We start from the raw sequence: 14,706 nt of genomic DNA, 5'->3' as shown, positions 1-14,706 counted from the left end.
ACGGAGTACGCAAAGTTGCGATCAGGGTGCTGATGGCTGACGTAATGACGAGGATCCATCCATGCCCCATGCCGTGCTTTCCGAAAGAGGGAAAGTGCCGGATTGGCCTTCATGTGCAACATGCCCGGGAGGTCCAGCTACGGAAGTACAGGAACAGCGACAGGTCCTATCGGGCGCATTTCGTGTTAATCATCTACACAGTGACCAAGAGAGACCTTGTACTTACGCGAAACAGTCTATTCTCTCTTGAGTTCACTTTTGGCAAGAGCCTCCTCCCAACTCTATCTCTCCTGTTTTGCCCGACAATGATCAGGGTAGCAGCAGTCTAGAGGCGCAATCCCCCCCCCGTTGACGGAACACCGCAGAACAAGGGCAACACCCACAGTCATTACTTCACAATGTGGCGGGACCGGACCAATCTGTACTCTTCATACCTATACACCGGTCGTTCTTGCGGACATATATGCTGATCTTCCATTGATCATAGTTATATCTCCTACCGTCAGTCGTTCACACATCATCCGGCCAAGAAGCCACGTTATCTCGGCGCCTCCAATGGCTTCTCCGACATCCCCTCACAGTCTGAAGAGAGCCGCCGACTCATCGGCGAGACGGGCGGATCAGATGAGGATGGCGACGCTATCATCGAGATGGATGTATTACCCCCGCGCTGGGTCGATGTGCAGGATGAAGTGACAGAGCTGCTCGCCGACATCGCGCAGAAGTCCGCCCAGCTGGACAAGCTACACCAGAAGCACCTTCTCCCCGGGTTTGGCGACGAAGAGATCAGGAAGCAGGACGAAGCAGCCATCGAGCGACTCACCCAGGACATCACGCGCTCCTTCCACGTATGCCAAAAGGCCGTGCAGAGGATCGAGATGATGGTGCGGGATGCTCAACAGCAGGGCGGAGTCAGCAGCGGAGATGAGACCATGGCGAAGAATCTACAGATCTCGCTGGCCGCACGCGTGCAGGAAGCCAGCGCTCGGTTCAGGAAGAAACAAAGCAATTACCTGAAGAGTGAGTGTTGCGGCTGCGAGCCCTCGATTTCGGGCCCTGTACATTCTGGTTCTATGCGCTAACCTTTGTCTGGCTGGCAGAGTTACGAGGTTTGGAGGGTGGTGCTTCCTCTTTTGACCGGTCGCCGACCCCGATGCAGAATGCCTTCACAGATCCCTCCCTCCTGGAATCAGACGCGGACAAGTCCTTCTCCCAGTCCACTCTCATGCAAACCTCCCAGCGTCTGTCAACTTCAAATGACGCCGCTATCGTACAACGGGAACGGGAAATCAATGACATCGCTAAAGGAATTATTGAGCTGTCAGACATCTTCCGCGAGTTACAGGCTATGGTGATTGATCAGGGTACTATGCTGGATCGCATAGATTACAACATTGAACGTATGGGCACGGAGGTCAAGGCAGCAGATAAGGAGCTCAAAGTAGTAAGTTCTATTTGGTCGTCGTATTGCGAAATGGGACTAATAAAGCATCCAATCTCAGGCTACTAACTACCAGCGGCGCACGGTCAAACGCAAGATTCTCCTCCTCTTGGTAATATTGGTGGCAGGGTTATTCATCGTATTGCTAGTCAAACCAAAGAAACATGATTCCCCCGCGCCTCCTTCACCGGCACCGGCACCGGCACCAGCATCGGAGCCACCCTCTATACAGCCAAACCAACCACTCCCTGGATTGAGCTCTCGTGCATTTAGGTCAAGCTACCACCGAAAGAGACGACCGTCGTTGACCAGGGTCGCGAGGGACAAATGGGTGGATCCAGACATATACCCATAGTTCTTTTCGTTAATCCAGTATTTTCGCATGGTCCGGGTGATACATTGTCATTCTCCAATAGCTAATTCAACCAACAGCCAGCCAACATCATAAAAGATTGTAAAAAGTGTCTCCCTGCAGAAGCATGGCTAAACAGCGGAAATACGGAGCTTGATAATGCGTGCCAATGAAAGCACTCTATTGAAAATGAACGGCTGGTGAATATGTCGAAATCAGAGCGGTAGCTTGCATATCCGTATACCCACCTAGTAGTGCGGGGTATCATTTCTGTGCATCGCCTTCCTGCTTCAAGAGCTCCGCCACGTCAGCATCCAGATCGCCGCTCGCAAATTGAGCGTAGTCCTCCTCTTCGTGAGTGACCTTGCGTTTCTTGGCATGGAGGCCATTCGACCCGTCAAAAATTGCCGGGCCTAGATCTGATGTGGGGTAAGATGGGTTCAGAGGATGCTCAATTCCAGGAAGTGTGAACCCGCCGATAATCTGGGTTTCGTTGGTGAGTCCTGGAATTATTTCCTGGGGAGCCTGTTTCGGAGAGCCAACGGGTGTTAGGGCCTCAACAGGCGGAGGAGTCAGAGCCTCGACCTCCGGCCGAGGCACACTTGCTTCTCCTCCAAGCCCGGGGTCTCCAGTAGCCGCAGGTGAGTTTTCCGCAGACAGGCCTCGCATGATGCCATCCTCGACCTCCCGCTTGGTCGCCTCGGTTTCGGCCTTTCTTTCTCCGAGCTGCGTGGCCAGCCTCTGCTCCTTTGACAAAGCTGAGCGATTGGTCTCCAACAGTTTCTCAAGACCGTCAATTAGTGCCAACCGCGATTTGATAACCTCCGACACGGAGCTCTCAGCATTCGCCAGAGCTTTCAACAGTTGGCTGAGCCGTGCAGCGTGCACCGGAGGGGTAGGCAACGGGTTCTTCGGATCGTGTAGCTTATCGTACTCTGCATTAGCAGCGGTGGCGGATGCAGTCGAAGTTACTGTGGCTTTTGAAAGGGCTGTCTGCAAAGGGGCCAATGGCTGAAGCTCGGATGGGGTAGAACCGGACGACGTTGAGAAGAGCGATCCGCCCAATGGCGGCTTTTTCCCAGTAGAGCGTGATTTGTCGATCTCTGAAAAGATATGAGCTAAAGTTGTATTGAAGCGTCCATTCAAAGCATCCTTACCATCCACTCGAGCCTCGATAACATCCTGAATCGACGGCTCGAAAATTGCCCGTGCCCTCCAAACCTCTATTACTCGTCGCAGCTTCTGTTGAATGTCATTCGAGGCACCCTTGTATGCGGTAGCCGTAGCCTCCGCGATGATCTTGTAGATGTCAGCTTTATCCTGAATCTTACGAGGGTTTGACGTAACATACTGGAGAGAACGCGAGGAGGAAGTCTTCCTTGCGCCGCGCGCGCGACTGTTGCACGACCTCTGGGTTGGGTCAGTCTTCGGGGACCAGGCTAGTAGTATGTGCCGTGCGTACCATTGGCGAGATAAATCAGATTCAATCGCTTCGGCGCAGGCGATTCACGCAATTTCTGCAGCCAAAGCTGCCCTGTCCGCTCCGCGTGTCGTCTATCGATTGCGGACCTGGTTAGCCAAGACCAATTGGTTATCCATAGCTGTCAAGATCATTTACCTATGGAACATAACCCATTGGGCGACTGTGACAATGCCTTCTTGAGTCTCGTTGAGCGCAGAGAGCTTCGCTTTGACAGCGTCATCGGTATAAGCCATTGTGGTTGCCTCGCTCTTTCAGTACAACAATCTACTCTGGGTTGGCAAGTGTGATGGGGTAATTGTGGATTTCGGTATGTTTGGGCTGGCGACTTGAGTTGTTATAGGTAGATAAATGGTGTCTAACCCTTGGAGATACGAACGGACAAGGAGAGGATACAGAAAGGCCAAGACGAGGTCCAGAGGAGTAGAAGAGAATGGAAAAAAGGGCTACTGAGGTGAAAGTGAAGGATTCCCAGAGTAAGTCACTCTCTCAGGTCCGATGCAAGCTGTAGCCCAGAGCTCTTACCGCCCTCCGTGGCAGAATCCGGGGGGTTCTCCAATTGCCCATTCAAACGTACTCTCCGCCCGCATCCCCAACCCGCCAGCTGGTACCTTACATCCATTCCCCTCCGTCCCCTCCCTCTTCCTCCTCATCGCTTTCGTCTTCTGACAGTTACTGCACGTTACTGTGGAAAGTCGCATAACATTTCTGAACCTCACATAACCAATCAAACATGGCCGACCGCTTCCCTTCATTGGAGGATTTCTCCGCGGGTGAGCAACCCGCATCATCGCCGCTTCTACTACATCATGATACTAACCCGTCGCTAGGCCAAACTGAGGTGATGGAGACTAATGGCGGTGCTGATGAGAACGACTTTCTGGCTCGCGAAAGAGCCATGCTTGGTGATGATGCCGAGCAATTTGCAACTCCCCAAGACCATGTCGCTGCTACCGAAGACGTAAACAACGATGACGATCTACTTGGTGGTGGTGCGGATGCCTTCCCAGCCGCAGGCGATGCGTCTCCTAACGAGATCGGCGGCTTCGAATCTTCATTTCCAGCTCTCGACACACAAAATGAGGTACGCATTGTACTCAATCCCTTTAAGGCCATGTTTCAAGCATACTAATGTACTGCTGGTCAAACAGCAAGTTGCCCCTGGTGGTACAATCACTGGAACGGGGGCCCCCTTCCCGCCTACTGGATACACCAACTACACTTCCCAAGCTCCCGACGAGGAGCCTGAGCCCGTCAGGTAAACACCATCCCAAGCTCGAGAAAGCCTACACGCCACTTTCCCCGCTCTTCACCGCTCCGTCGCTTCCATGCTGCTCATGTTTCTGACGTTGCGACTTCTATAGGGAATGGCGTGAAAGACGCAATGCAGACATTCAGCGTCGTGCCGAAATTTCCGAAGAGAAGAAGGAAGCGACCATTAAGAAGGCGCAGGAGGATATTGATGACTTCTACGTCTCCTACAACAACAAGACAGACAAGCTGCGCGCTCAGACTCGCGCCGAAGCCGAGCAGTTCCTTTCTAATCGTGAAGACACATCCTCTGGCGGCACTAGCTGGGAACGCATTGCTAAACTGGTTGACGTGTCTGGAAAGGGTAGCAAGGGTGGCGCCAGCGGATCTGGCAAGGAGCGCTTCCGAGAGTTACTGCTCGATCTGAAGAAGGACCAGAATGCACCCGGTGCTGGCGGTGTTTAGACCTCGAATCACCTGAACTCCGCGGTTGGCGAACGGGACCGAAAAGTAAAAGTCTCCTGGAAATTATACCTTATCACTCACTTCAGCGCCATTCTCATGAACATCATGTTATTCCGCATCGACTCCAAGAGCCTCCACGTTCCTCACCAACCTGAATATACCTATGTTGACCGTTTGGGGCCGTGGTGGCTTCCTAATCACATGTTCCTTTATCCTATTTTCGTCACATGTTTTGATATCTTCGTTATTCCCTTTCTGTAGCTAGATCATGCATATTGGAACACTAAATTCTTTCACACCTTGTGGAACTACGTAACATAGCGGAATAAAAACCCAACACCTGCAGATCAATTCCGAAGACTATTGTATGCCTAAGCTGTGATGGCTTGGGTTAGTAAGTGCAGTATGTGGAAAGAAGATGATCGGAATATTAGCATAGTTGCCGGTCGGGGTTCGATGATAACAATATAAAGACCTAAGTCAATGGCATCTAGGCTGTATATTCACACTTCTCAATCCAACTCGGTGATATCACCTCCTGGCTCGCCTATCTCCTCCCTCTCCTTCTTGTTCTCCGCCTCGATCTCTTCCAACTTCTTCCGACCTTCTTCAGTCGTGGCGTCGACAATGCCCTCCTCGAGACTTAGCATGCCGAATTGTCCCAGCTTCTCAACGACATCCTCCGCCTCTTCAACGCTCAATTCTCCGAGAACCTTATTAACTTCGTCCAGAGACTCTGATGCCAACGCATTCTGCATTTCTTTCGAAAACGACTCGAAGACCTTGCGCGCCTCCACCTCGATGGGATCCTGACTCTCGGCTGCAGGGATAGCAATACTGATCTTGGTGTTGGGGTCAACCGCATGCAACTGGATCTGCTCCACACCAGCCGGATCGTTGGATGCGGAGCCATCCTTGGCGAGCTGTGCAGCACGCGTCTTGATCTTGTTATAGGTCTCGTTCACGTCATTTCGGAAAAGGGTTCCGGCCTGGTGGTCTGCCGTTGTGATGCTAGAATGTGAAGGAAATGTTAGCGTATTGTTTTCACTGGTAAGCACTTCATACACGTACCGTTTGAAAAATAGAGAGATGCCGTCGCGGCCGAGGGACCGGCAATATTGCAACAGCAATGCCTGGTGGACACATTGACGGGCATACTCTTCCTTGCCTTCCATCTGGCTATTGAAGGCCTCCACAAGGAGGCCATCGGTCTCTCTCTCAGCGACGATCTGGGGGTTCGCGGAGATGAACTGCAACAAAGCGCGGTAATCGCTGCGGTCAATCTTTGCAAACCGCTTGGCCAGGTCACTGGCCTTCATGTCCTCTGGGTCCTCATCCTCATCCTCATCATCGGCTGCTGCAGGTTTCTGGGACGAAGCACCAGCGGAAGCTCCGGGGTTCAGAAGCTCGACCGTCTGGGTCTTCGCCGACGAGCCCTGGGCCCCTTGCATTTCGCCTCCCTTGGCGATATGCGAAGTGTCAAAGCCAGTGTGTAGCTGGTCGCTGGTGATCTTGCTGCTCTCCTCTTTCTCCAGTTGCGCAAGTCTTTGGTGAAGCTCTTTCTGTAGACCCTGCACCTTATCCTTATGTCCCTGCACGCCCTTGATGTATTCCGAGAAAAGCCTATCATCACTGACTTCACCGATTTCTTTCTTGACCTGATCAACCAGAGCACCCATCATCTGAGAATACTTGGGTTGTTCCTTCTCTTGTGTATGGACTCCCTCCGGCGGCGGGGGAGGCAGGTCCTCTGACGAATTACTGGCGAATTCCATTAAAGCCTGGAAAACGAATTCCTCGGGGCTCTTAGAGGAGCCTTCATTTTGCTTCAGGAGTGTAAGAAGCTTGTCGATGCGGGCGAGCAAGCCATCGTTAATTATGCGCTCATACTTGAAGGTTTGGATCTCATGACGGCGCTGCACACGCTGCTGGTGGATCTGAGCCTGTTTGGCTCGGATGAAGGAGCGCTTATCGACATTGGGATGCACTTCGATGTCGGAGTCATCTGACAGCTCGAGAGCATCCCACTTGCTATAGTCGAGAACCATGGTGGGTTCAGTGTGCCGATGTTCAAGGAAGTATAGTTAAGGAGGTGGGGGTGGGGTAGGCAACAGAGCAGCAACTGTTTAAACTAGTACTGCAAAACACAGCCTGGTTGGGTACGGTTGTGATTAAGGCGGGGAATTTCAGATCAGAAAGTAGGTGTCTCTTTATTCCAGCAGGGAAATAAATCGTGCGCAACCACAGCAACAAGCGCAGACTGCTGCTTTAACATCCATCGAATGCTCTCGACCAGCTTCGATGGCGGCGGAATCACAGCAGGCGGTGTGGAAGAGCAGAACCGTCGCCGATGCGAGGCCGAAGTAGCGATGCTCGGGACCGGAGGTTCGGCGGGCTTCGCGGCTGACCTCCAGCTTTCTGGCTTTCCCCTCCATCAATCTTACAATCAGCCCTCAGTGATCAGCAAGTTGAGCTCGTCTAGAACATGTACCCCATGATCTCTGAGAGCATCTAGCAGGATATGGCATTCTCGTTTCTTCAAACGTCGTCCATTTCAGCAGCTATCTGATCCCGCCCTCTACACTTCTCCGACATGCGCGGAGCCAGGCTGCTGGCCTCCTGGGCTCCAGGAGTAGCTGCCAGACAGACAGCTCGAACGCCTGGAATCATCGCTTCTCAACTATTTCACCAGAATAATACCTCTCCCGTTGGGACGAGCTTGCTTGGATCCAAGAGACACTTTTCAGGACCATCGAGCATATTACGCAATTACCACGGAACCCCTCTACCCTCCGGACCGCCGCCCTCTCATGTCAATCGCGCACGAACCGCAATTGATCGATCGCAAATGCTCGGATGCATTCGTCTCTTCTCCTCCTCTCTGATATCACAGGAAGCCAGACCAACGGGTCAGACGACACTATCGCAAACTAAAAATGACACGACACGGGATAAGGACGACGAGGATCTAGACAAGGGATTTGAACTTTCGGAACGTGCAGCTCAGGCAGCTAAGGTCAACCTCCGAGCAAAGCTAGCCAAAGACGGGGCTTCAGGAAAGAATGCTGGCCTCAAGGAGATCTGGCGGCTGCTATCCATCGCGCGCCCAGAGGCTAAAAAGCTTGGTTTCGCTTTCTTCTTCCTACTAATCTCTTCGGGGATCACGATGTCTATTCCCTTCTCTATTGGCAAAATTATGGACGCAGCCACGAAGTCGGCGCAAGACAGCGAGACAGCAGATGAGGGCGCTCCGGATCAGCTTTTCGGCTTGAGTGTACCTATGTTCTATGGTGCACTGGCCGGAATCATGACCCTGGGTGCTGCCGCTAACTATGGTCGCATTGTCATTCTGCGTATCGTCGGCGAGCGCGTCGTTGCTCGACTCCGTTCGAATTTGTTCCGGAAGACCTTCATTCAAGATGCGGAATTCTTCGATGCGAACCGCGTAGGTGATCTGATCTCACGTCTTGGCTCTGACACGATTATCGTTGGCAAAAGTATCACTCAGAATCTCTCCGACGGACTCCGAGCGACGGTCAGTGGCGTGGCAGGATTTGGCCTCATGGCTTATGTCAGTCTCAAGTTGTCCAGTATCCTGGCGCTCTTGCTTCCTCCGATTGGCTTAGGGGCTTTCTTTTATGGAAGATCGATTCGAAACCTGAGCCGCAAGATCCAGAGGAATCTCGGGACTCTTACCAAGATCGCCGAAGAACGTTTGGGCAACGTGAAAACTAGTCAATCCTTTGCCGGTGAGATCCTGGAGGTCAACCGCTACAATACTCAAGTTCGCAAGATCTTCGAGCTCGGTAAGAAAGAGTCTCTGATCAGCGCGACCTTTTTTAGTTCTGTATGGTACCCTGAGTCGATTTGTTGGACGTTTTGCTGACTTCCCGTAGACCGGATTCATGGGTAATATGACCATTCTTGCTCTACTCTATGTGGGAGGTGGAATGGTCAAATCAGGCGCCATCAGCATCGGAGAGCTCACATCTTTCTTGATGTATACTGCCTATGCTGGGTCCAGCATGTTTGGTCTCTCTAGCTTCTATTCCGAACTAATGAAAGGTGTCGGTGCGGCTAGTCGTCTATTTGAGTTGCAGGACCGACAGCCAACAATCTCACCCACAAAAGGCGTCAAGGTTGAATCTGCCCGTGGCCCCATCCGCTTCGAGAATGTTTCGTTCAGTTACCCTACCCGCCCTGCGGTCCCTATCTTCCGCGATCTCAATTTCGAGATTCCTCAGGGTACAAACGTCGCCATTGTCGGACCCTCAGGCGGAGGAAAGTCCACCATTGGCTCTATCTTGCTGAGATTCTACAACCCCACTGCAGGACGCGTTCTGGTCGGTGGCAAGGACATCAGTGGGATGAATGCCAAGTCTCTCCGCAGGAAGATAGGTGTAGTTGCACAGGAGCCTGTCTTGTTTTCTGGAACAATCGCTGAAAACATCTCCTATGGAAGTCCCCACGCAACTAGGTCAGAGATCATCGCGGCTGCCAGGAAGGCGAATTGCCAATTTATCAGTGACTTTGTAAGTGGTTGAAATGATTTGGAAAGCATTCACAGCTGACACATGTTCGGTAGCCGGATGGCCTCGACACCCAGGTCGGACCTCGCGGAGCTCAACTCTCTGGTGGCCAGAAGCAACGCATTGCCATTGCTCGCGCTCTGATCAAGGATCCTGATATTCTGATCTTGGACGAGGCGACTTCGGCGCTCGACGCGGAGTCTGAGACGCTTGTTAACAGTGCCCTTGCTGCCTTGCTCCGCGGCAACAACACGACTATCAGTATCGCCCATCGGCTTTCTACTATCAAAAGATCGGACACAATCATCGTGCTTGCCCCCGATGGCAAGGTGGCCGAGCAAGGCAGTTATGAGGAGCTGAGTGCCCGCCCTGATGGAGCATTCACCAAATTGATGGAATGGCAATTGAGTGGCGGCGATGCCACTCCTCCCCGGGCACCCGTCAGTCCTGAGACAGAGGAGAAGTTATGGCAGTTGGAGACTGAGAATGCTGAAGATGAAGCTGAGGCTGAAGAGCCTCGCGAGGAGCCTGCTCAGCAAAAGCAATAGAAGGAGTCACTGGGCCGACACTTTCAAGCATTCTTCAGTTCTATGTTTACATGTTTTGACGTTTTCGAGCCGCGTAGACCACCGGGCTTGCTTTTTTATCTACATGTGGCTCACTCATATATACTTGTTCCTAGATGGTGGGGCGCCTGACGATGTATGTAATAGTTCTGTGGTTTTTGTATTTTCTATTATTGTTCCTGGATGACTGGATAGAGAGATCGATCGTACAGAAGAAGAAATACCCAACTCTCCTCATGCATTTCCTGCTTGTCTTAGTCACCCGAACGTGACCAGTCAGTCGATCAGTCCGACTGGTCAGTCTTGGCAACTCCGACACATCCTCATGACCTTCACTGCTTGTCCCCCGCATCGTGACCTCTTCTTCTCATTTCACCGACATACATACTATGGATTGATCTCTCTCCTCTCCGGGTCTCTCTTAGCTCTCCACCAAGGGACTCTTCTACCACCACAACAATGACCCGGATCCGCAAACAGTTCGCTCCGCAAGTGACGTATGAGGCAATCCGGCAGCCTGCGGAGTCGGATAACGAGGATAACGAGTCCGAGGTTGGCGATGCCGCGTCGACGGCTCCGCAGCAGGCCCCTTTCTCCGCATATGAATATGCGGTGTTTCTCCTCTTGGGGGTCTCTATGTTGTGGGCATGGTACGTTTATTGTGAGCCCGGAAGGACCAGCTCAATGCTTCTCCTTATCGTCCACCAACTATACAGCGCCCGCTTGCTAATCAGCGTGCCTCGATGACCGTAGGAACATGTTCCTCGCAGCAGCTCCATACTTCTATCATCGCTTCCAGACGGATGACTGGGCAGCGACTCATTATCAGCCCTCTATCCTGACCGTGTCGACGGTCACGAACCTGGGGTCGTCCTTCATCCTCGCCAAGCTCCAGAAGGGCGCCTCCTATCCCAAGCGGACGGTCGTCTCGCTGCTGATCAACATCGTGGTCTTCACCCTCCTAGCCTTCTCGACAATCTTCATGAAGGATGTCTCCGTGGCCACCTACTTCGCCTTCTTGATGTTCATGGTCTTCGGTGCCAGCCTCGCCACGGGCATCAACCAGAATGGCGTCTACGCGTACGTTGCCGGCTTCGGACGAGAGGAATACACACAGGCCATCATGAGCGGCCAGGGCGTGGCCGGCGTACTACCGTGTATCGTTCAGATTGTCTCTGTCCTCTCCGTCGCACCCAACCGAGCAGGAGGCGATAACGACAACGACCAAGACCACGCTCCTGCTCCCCCGCAGGAATCTTCCAAGTCGGCCTTCGCGTACTTCATCACCGCAACCGCGGTCTCCTCCCTCGCCCTCATCGCCTTTACCTCCCTCGTCAAACGCCGCTCCCAATTCCCCAGCCTCAGTGCTACCACCACCACTACCACCAACAGCAACAACAACGACGATGACGACGACGACGACGACACCTCCGAATCCAACCCCAACCCCAAAACCCGAACCATCAGCCTCTGGACTCTGTTCAAGCGCCTTCGATTCACCGCCCTAGCCATGATCCTTTGCTTCACCATCACGATGACCTTCCCCGTCTTCACCGCGCAGATTGAATCCGTCAACCGAAACGGGTCGGGGTCATCATCGCGCCTCTTCGACACCCCCGTCTTCATTCCGCTAGCCTTCTTCTTCTGGAATGCCGGCGACCTCCTAGGCCGGATGCTGGTGCTGTGGCCGCCACTCTCGCTGGTGCACCGGCCCTGGGGGCCCGGGGCGCTGCTAATCTTCGCCTGCGCCCGCGCCGCCTTCATCCCGCTGTACCAGCTGTGCAACATCCGAGGCCGCGGCGCCGTCGTGCAGAGCGATCTCTTCTACCTGGTCGTCGTGCAGTGGCTGTTCGGCGTCTCCAACGGGTACCTGGGCAGTAACTGTATGATGGGCGCCGGGCAGGTCCCCGCCGAGGAGCGGGAGCCCGCCGGCGCGTTTATGGGGTTGATGCTGGTCGCGGGGCTGACGCTGGGGAGTCTGTTGAGCTTCCTGGCTGCGGGCGGTTGAGCCTTTGTATTCATCCATGCTTGGATGGATTTGGTGTTGTTTTTGGTTGTGTTTTTGAATTTATTACTAATAGACTATGTTATGTGTACTACTGTACATCCCACCTGTTGTAGATTAGGATGGGTTGGGATATACCGTACCCAAATCATCCGGCTCAGGGTTCGATGGGTCGGTAGAGAGAGGCACTAATGTGAGTTGACCTATGCTTGAAGAGCCGCCGGTCCTACCACGGCCAGCACCATCTTGACAGCAACAAGTCCATCTCAGTATTATTTTAGAGGTCAGTAGGTGCATTAATAGAGAAGATCCACCCACCACCGACCAAACCCCCCCATCCCCATCTCAGGTCAACTAATTATGAATACATTGTACATGAAAGTATGCATCATCATCATCATCACCTCCAGAACACAAAAAGGAAACAAGCAAGCATACGGAGAAAAAGGACAGGCAGGATAGGCCGGAAAAGCTACCAACAAGACGTTGTAGATGAAAATTTTTGTTCACCAGGTCCTTTGTTCCCCCATATGCATTAATGCCTAATGCAGAAGAGTCAAGCAGAAAAAGATGTCAAGAGAAGATTGTCAGCCAGCTTCGCCGTTGCACCAGCAAAAACTGCGAGACGCGACGCAACTAACCCCGACGGGTGCTTCTCTTCATCATTCGTCTCTGTTCCTTCTGCGACTCGCGATCCAGGTACTTCCGCTGCTCGTCCGCAGACATACCGCGGAGGAGGCGCTCGCGCTCCTCCTTCTTGATCTTCTCGGCGGCGAGTCGGCGCTCCTCGGCCTTTTCTTCCTCGTCCGCGCGACGCAGCTTCTTGATTTCCTCCTCGCGGGTGTGGCGGATCTTGCGGGTGACCTCGGGGCGGAAGTGGGCGACCGCGACGAGGCGGTCGGCCAGGCGCACGAACTGCGAGAAGAGGGGGAGGGAGGTGGCGTAACCGGCGGCCGAGGAGGGGAGGGTCATGGCGAGCTGGATGCGTTTACGGGGGGTGGTCTCCTCGATCCTAAAAGAAAAACAATTTTTAGTGCTGTGACTCAACCACGTTTCGAGGAAGGGAGAATGGGTTCATCATACTTCAGGGGCTTGTCGATCGGCTGGTCGGTCACGATCAGGTATTTGAATTCGGAGCCGGCTTTCTCGACCGCCTGGATCAGCTCGGGGGTCAGGAGCACGTCGGTGATCTCGGCGCTCTCGGTCATGACGGTAACCCAGCTGGGGAGCTTGGGGTTCTCGCGGGTGAAGGTGAGAGAGGCATCGTAGCGCTCCTGACGGAACTTGCGCATGTGGTTCTTGTGCACGATCGCCCAGACGAAGCCATCGTAGGTCGAGTTATTGACTTTCAGGGACGAGGTGTCGTTAGCGGGCACGGGCACCACGTCCTTCTCCTTGCCGTCGAAGGTGTACGCGGTGGCCTCGTAGATCTCGGTGGGCGCCTCCCAGCTCTCGAAGAGGAAGCTGAACACAGACTCGGTCCAGAAGATCACCGGGTTGTACCGCTTGGGCAGCTTGACGGAAACGTCCACGAAAGCCACGTTCTGCCGACCCGTGGCGTACGACGCAAACTCCTGCGCCGACCGCTCCTTAAGCAAGGCATCCGGGGAGGGAGCGTCCTCGGTCTTGGTGCCCCCAAAGCCGACGACGGCGAACTCATTCTGCAAGGCAGACGCGTGCGCTTGTGCCCAGTCGCGGGCCCGACGCCGGTTCTTGCGAGTGCCCCAGAAGTGGAAGATGACAATCAGCAGGATGATAGGCATGACCATGGCTTCCTGCATGAAGTCCTGCGGCGAGGTCCGCTCCCACACTCGGTACCATTTCGTGTACGGGACGGGGCTACCAGCGCCCACTCCGTGGGTGTTGATGGCCGGAGTGGTGGACGAGCCGGGGACGAGGGAAGCCGGAGAGGGCTTCGGGGCTTCAGCGAAGTCGGCGAAATCTAATGGATGGTTGTGTTAGGAAAGACTTGAGCTGGGGTGTTTCATGGGTCGGTCGGGGCTGGATGGAGCTCGACCCCAGATTTTGGGAAATGGGGTTGCGTGCGTGACTTACCATCGTCGACCCTGGCCGGGTTGGAAGGCTGCGAGCCTCCAAATAGGTTTTGGAACATGCCCGCCATAACGATGTTTGGGGGGATAGAAGAATCCGGGATGTTGACGAGCGAGGATCTGGCGACGTGGCGACGGAAGGAAGCAGACGAGAAGGAAGCGAAGAGGAGGAGGTTTGGCGTTGGGTCGGTTGACGTTTGTCGCAATCGGAGGCTGCCGAGTTCGGCTGGTGGAGCCGCCCTCGGCCTTCAACGCCAGTTTTGACAACATAAGACCTTCTAGATGTGTATTTTACTCATACTTTTACGCTTACGGTCAATTTGCAAGTAAGCAACAGTACAGAAGTAGTAGAATTCCTGGTTGCTAGGATGTTTATCCTCAATTGCGGGGCCAATCCCTGAGACTTGGTTCACCTGCAACAACACTGATACTGATAGGAACCAAGGCGAAGAAGAGAGGGAAATGAGAGAAATATTTACAATGTCAAAGAGAGTCGGTCAGCGAGCGAGGTGGTATCCTTGGAATGCCGCTCACAGAAGCACAAATTGCACAGAAAAAAACCCACA

General features: G+C 53.6%; 7 protein-coding genes across 7 annotated transcripts; 4 read left to right on the top strand and 3 right to left on the bottom strand.

The window, feature by feature from the left end:
• Positions 1–398: 398 nt before the first annotated feature.
• Positions 399–1,796, top strand: ASPACDRAFT_21538 (t-SNARE syntaxin TLG2; the record flags this gene model as incomplete). The annotated part of the gene is made up of 4 exons (XM_020199041.1): positions 399–421; positions 488–1,020; positions 1,101–1,444; positions 1,503–1,796. 4 exons carry the CDS (start codon positions 399–401, stop codon positions 1,794–1,796), a joined length of 1,194 nt encoding a protein of 397 aa, XP_020060413.1.
• A 261-nt stretch (positions 1,797–2,057) lies between these two features.
• ASPACDRAFT_1885519 (CTD-interacting domain-containing protein) lies at positions 2,058–3,738 on the bottom strand (the record flags this gene model as incomplete). The annotated part of the gene is made up of 5 exons (XM_020198395.1): positions 3,412–3,738; positions 3,256–3,347; positions 3,145–3,203; positions 2,951–3,092; positions 2,058–2,911 (listed from the first exon to the last, which is right to left on the bottom strand). Exons 1-5 carry the CDS (start codon positions 3,507–3,509, stop codon positions 2,058–2,060), a joined length of 1,245 nt encoding a protein of 414 aa, XP_020060412.1. The 5' UTR covers positions 3,510–3,738.
• Positions 3,739–3,905: 167 nt separating this feature from the next.
• On the top strand, positions 3,906–5,313 carry ASPACDRAFT_75549 (clathrin light chain CLC1). The gene is made up of 4 exons (XM_020204484.1): positions 3,906–4,046; positions 4,104–4,357; positions 4,425–4,531; positions 4,638–5,313. Exons 1-4 carry the CDS (start codon positions 4,007–4,009, stop codon positions 4,987–4,989), a joined length of 753 nt encoding a protein of 250 aa, XP_020060411.1. The 5' UTR covers positions 3,906–4,006; the 3' UTR covers positions 4,990–5,313.
• On the bottom strand, positions 5,288–7,306 carry ASPACDRAFT_112357 (Hsp90 co-chaperone CDC37). The gene has a single exon (XM_020195640.1). It carries the CDS (start codon positions 7,035–7,037, stop codon positions 5,502–5,504), a length of 1,536 nt encoding a protein of 511 aa, XP_020060410.1. The 5' UTR covers positions 7,038–7,306; the 3' UTR covers positions 5,288–5,501.
• A 531-nt stretch (positions 7,307–7,837) lies between these two features.
• mdr2 (ATP-binding cassette permease mdr2) lies at positions 7,838–10,066 on the top strand (the record flags this gene model as incomplete). Its single annotated transcript, XM_020200634.1, has 3 exons — positions 7,838–8,836; positions 8,886–9,521; positions 9,575–10,066. The coding sequence occupies 3 exons, from the start codon at positions 7,838–7,840 to the stop codon at positions 10,064–10,066; spliced, it is 2,127 nt and encodes a 708-aa protein (XP_020060409.1).
• A 477-nt stretch (positions 10,067–10,543) lies between these two features.
• ASPACDRAFT_22806 (nucleoside transmembrane transporter FUN26) lies at positions 10,544–12,092 on the top strand (the record flags this gene model as incomplete). The annotated part of the gene is made up of 2 exons (XM_020199151.1): positions 10,544–10,734; positions 10,838–12,092. 2 exons carry the CDS (start codon positions 10,544–10,546, stop codon positions 12,090–12,092), a joined length of 1,446 nt encoding a protein of 481 aa, XP_020060408.1.
• A 247-nt stretch (positions 12,093–12,339) lies between these two features.
• Positions 12,340–14,255, bottom strand: ASPACDRAFT_75545 (CCDC47 family protein). The gene is made up of 3 exons (XM_020204483.1): positions 14,145–14,255; positions 13,173–14,031; positions 12,340–13,101 (listed from the first exon to the last, which is right to left on the bottom strand). Exons 1-3 carry the CDS (start codon positions 14,209–14,211, stop codon positions 12,726–12,728), a joined length of 1,302 nt encoding a protein of 433 aa, XP_020060407.1. The 5' UTR covers positions 14,212–14,255; the 3' UTR covers positions 12,340–12,725.
• Positions 14,256–14,706: the final 451 nt, after the last annotated feature.

The sequence above is a fragment of the Aspergillus aculeatus genome (assembly GCF_001890905.1).
Source record: "Aspergillus aculeatus ATCC 16872 unplaced genomic scaffold ASPACscaffold_2, whole genome shotgun sequence".
NCBI lineage: Eukaryota > Fungi > Ascomycota > Eurotiomycetes > Eurotiales > Aspergillaceae > Aspergillus > Aspergillus aculeatus.
This window is presented reverse-complemented; position numbering and strand designations above follow the sequence as displayed.

Excerpts from the sequence above, each read along its gene's own strand:
- ASPACDRAFT_112357 (XM_020195640.1), bottom strand. The coding sequence starts at position 7,037 with ATGGTTCTCGACTATAGCAAGTGGGATGCTCTCGAGCTGTCAGATGAC.
- ASPACDRAFT_75549 (XM_020204484.1), top strand. The coding sequence starts at position 4,007 with ATGGCCGACCGCTTCCCTTCATTGGAGGATTTCTCCGCGG. Across the intron at positions 4,047-4,103 it reads ATTGGAGGATTTCTCCGCGG|GCCAAACTGAGGTGATGGAG; the intron begins GTGAGCAACCCG and ends ACCCGTCGCTAG. Across the intron at positions 4,532-4,637 it reads GAGGAGCCTGAGCCCGTCAG|GGAATGGCGTGAAAGACGCA; the intron begins GTAAACACCATC and ends CGACTTCTATAG.
- ASPACDRAFT_75545 (XM_020204483.1), bottom strand. The coding sequence starts at position 14,211 with ATGGCGGGCATGTTCCAAAACCTATTTGGAGGCTCGCAGCCTTCCAAC. Across the intron at positions 14,032-14,144 it reads CCCGGCCAGGGTCGACGATG|ATTTCGCCGACTTCGCTGAA; the intron begins GTAAGTCACGCA and ends ACCATCCATTAG. Across the intron at positions 13,102-13,172 it reads CCGATCGACAAGCCCCTGAA|GATCGAGGAGACCACCCCCC; the intron begins GTATGATGAACC and ends TTTTTCTTTTAG.